Consider the following 2686-nt stretch of genomic DNA (forward strand, 5'->3'; position numbering starts at 1 on the left):
TTTAGGCGCTGATTTTGTTGCCTGGTCCCCACGACCTGTCTCCACCCCATTGTTCGTGTTGTCCCCGGTAATTGGCTCATCCTCGATCGCCTCGTACACCCCGTTTGTGCCATCGGACCCTTCATCGGCCGGGCTCAAAGGAGGCGCTCCGAGAGAGACACCTGCCATCACTGTTTCGGCGAAAAAAAAAAAAAACTCTCTCTCTCTCTCTCTCTCTCTCATCGTGCGTGTGCGAGAGCGTATTTGTGAAATTCTTTTAATCAGCGCGCGCGCGCTCGACGACCACTCACTGGGTACTCGACCCCTCCTCATGGACGCCCTCTGGTCTGCCACGGAACACTTTCTCAACTCAGTCGCCATCCTCACGCTCGGCCTCACCCTCGACTTTGTCGCGGCACCGCCGCTCGGCCACCCGGTGCCAATCTGCAGCCTTGCCACCGCCGACGGCTTCACAGCGCTCGCGGCGGCGTACGTCGTGCTTTCCGTGAGCCACCGCGCCGCGATCACGCCGTGGGGCAGCGGCGCTGTGCCGATGACCGCCCAGACCTTGGCGCTCTGTGTCATTGGGCTGCTGTGTGCGCCGCGTGTCGCACTCGGCGCCGTGGCAATCTACGTGTCGGTCGGCGTGGCTGCGGCGTGGCTCCCATCCACCTCTGGGCGCCGACGGCTCGAGGGCTACGGCCCGAGAATAACGGGCGCCGCCGCCGGCTTTGTCGTCGGCTTCCTGCCCGCCACCGCCCTCGTCGCAAAGTCCTCGGCCGGGAGAGCGAGGCCGCTGCCCTTCCAGCTTGGCCTTGCCGCCTCCGCCGCGGCGCACTGCGTCATCCTCGCGTGCGGCGCGGCGGGGCTGGCCGCGCGCAAGCGGCTCGGTGCGCGCGCCGTCCTCGACGCGGCGGTGAGGCCGTACCTGCCCGGGCTGCTGGTCAAGTCGGCGCTAGCGGCCGGGCTGGCGGCGGGCGCGGCGCCGGGGCGGGCGTGGGAGGCGATGTGTGGGGGGGAGGAGGCGTGAGAGTCTGGGGTGTGTTTATGTAGGTATCGTGTGTGGTGTGCGTTGTGCTCGCTCTCTGTATGCTTGTGAGCCGACTCTGCTCGCTCGACTAGGTCCAGCCCTGCCCCTGCGGGGTGGCACGGGGGTTGTGACATTTGGCGATTCCGCGGCTTACTGGGCCCCTGAGCCGCTCCCCGTGTGGAATTGTGGCCCAGGCATGGTACTGATAGTAAACGGTTCAGAACCGGCCAAACACAGGCTACAGCCCCACACACGCGCCCGCCAAAGCTCCTGGAGAGCCATGCGCGAGGGTTGTTGCACGAGTATATGGGCCAAAAGCGTCGAAAATGTCCCAAAATGCGTGTCTCGAGTTTGTTGCAGCCCCACAGCCGGCGCACGCTGCCAGGAAGCACCGCTCGCGTGTCGGCGGCACTCCCTGGCACCCAGTGAGTGCCGCGAACCGACCAGACCGAATAGGCTCGACGCCGCGCTCGCTGTGGGGCTGCAACAAACTCGCCGCCGAGCGTGCCACCGACGGCGTCCCGGCTGAGGTGATGGAGTGTGAGACCTGAGGCTGCGGAGGTGACGCCTGAGGTACCGGTCCGTGCACAGCGACTCAGCCGGCGACCGCCACGGGCTCAGACGAGACTTGTCGACTCGTTCCAGCTCAGCTTCACCGTGGTCCTCGGGCGTCTGTCGACGTCAGGACCACCCATACAGCTCGCGGGTTTGAGGTCGCAAGAGCCAAGATGGTGGCGTTTGGACATCCCAACCATCACACAAGACAGCCTGTAGGTGATGGCGGGACGGCGCAGTGTTTGTGGCACTCGGCAGTAGGCACCCGCGGCACGGCCCCGCTGTCGGCTCTCGCGGGCTGCGGAACCGGCCCCAGAAGGGGACGGTCCGGGCGAGTGTGGCAGCTCCTGCGCTAGTATGGGCACCATCTATCACAACACTACTGACCCTGGCCATTAGAGCTGCCAGGGATAGCGTCAGGAGCCGGTAGGAGTCAAAACCCCTCATATTTGAGACATCGTGGCCCCCAGATATACGGGGTGTGGACCCTGAGTTGACCAGGGGTTGTGCGCTGGGCCCTCCTGCTCGGCTTTAGCCAGTAGACAAGTCTTGTCATCAACAGAGTAGAAGGATCTGACCTCGGGGCCGATGTGACCAAGCGCTGGTAGCGTGGTTTAACCTCACACCCATGGTCTCACAGTGTGCCGGCAGTCGCCGAGCAGTGTCGCTCACACAAGCCGCAGCACAAGTGACTGAGGGCCAGTGAGGGCGAGCCCATCGCTGTCACAGCTGTGGCAGCCGCACAGTAGGCTGTGTCAACTGTGCAGAGTGTGTGAGCAGCAGAGGAGCTGCTCTCCAGGCTTCAGGCGCAAAGAGCTGCATGCCACCGAAAGCGCTGTCGAGGTTCGCCGAGCGCGGCGCAGGTTGGAGGACGCCGTCACCGACGAGCGCGTTGGACTTTTCACTCCGGACAAAGACGGGTACACGCACACGAGCCGCGGTCGTATACCCGTCTTAGCGGCGAGGCGCGGGACCGTCTGTGGCGAAGTGGGTCGCGTCCTCCGATTTCCTCAACTCACGGTCCGCTCCCTCTACTCGTGCAACAACCCGCGAGTGACGCGCGCCCTGCATAAGCCGCGAGAGTGTGGCATCTCAGAGGCAGGACAAGGAGATTACTTAGGC

The 2686-nt window shown here is 64.5% G+C and overlaps 1 protein-coding gene across 1 annotated transcript; it reads left to right on the forward strand.

Moving 5' to 3' along the window:
* Nucleotides 1-310: 310 nt before the first annotated feature.
* Nucleotides 311-1009, forward strand: EMIHUDRAFT_98927 (hypothetical protein; the record flags this gene model as incomplete). Its single annotated transcript, XM_005785610.1, has 1 exon — nucleotides 311-1009. The coding sequence occupies one exon, from the start codon at nucleotides 311-313 to the stop codon at nucleotides 1007-1009; it is 699 nt and encodes a 232-aa protein (XP_005785667.1).
* Between the last annotated feature and the right edge of the window lie 1677 nt (nucleotides 1010-2686).

The sequence above is a fragment of the Emiliania huxleyi genome (assembly GCF_000372725.1).
Source record: "Emiliania huxleyi CCMP1516 chromosome Unknown EMIHUscaffold_16, whole genome shotgun sequence".
NCBI lineage: Eukaryota > Haptophyta > Isochrysidales > Noelaerhabdaceae > Emiliania > Emiliania huxleyi.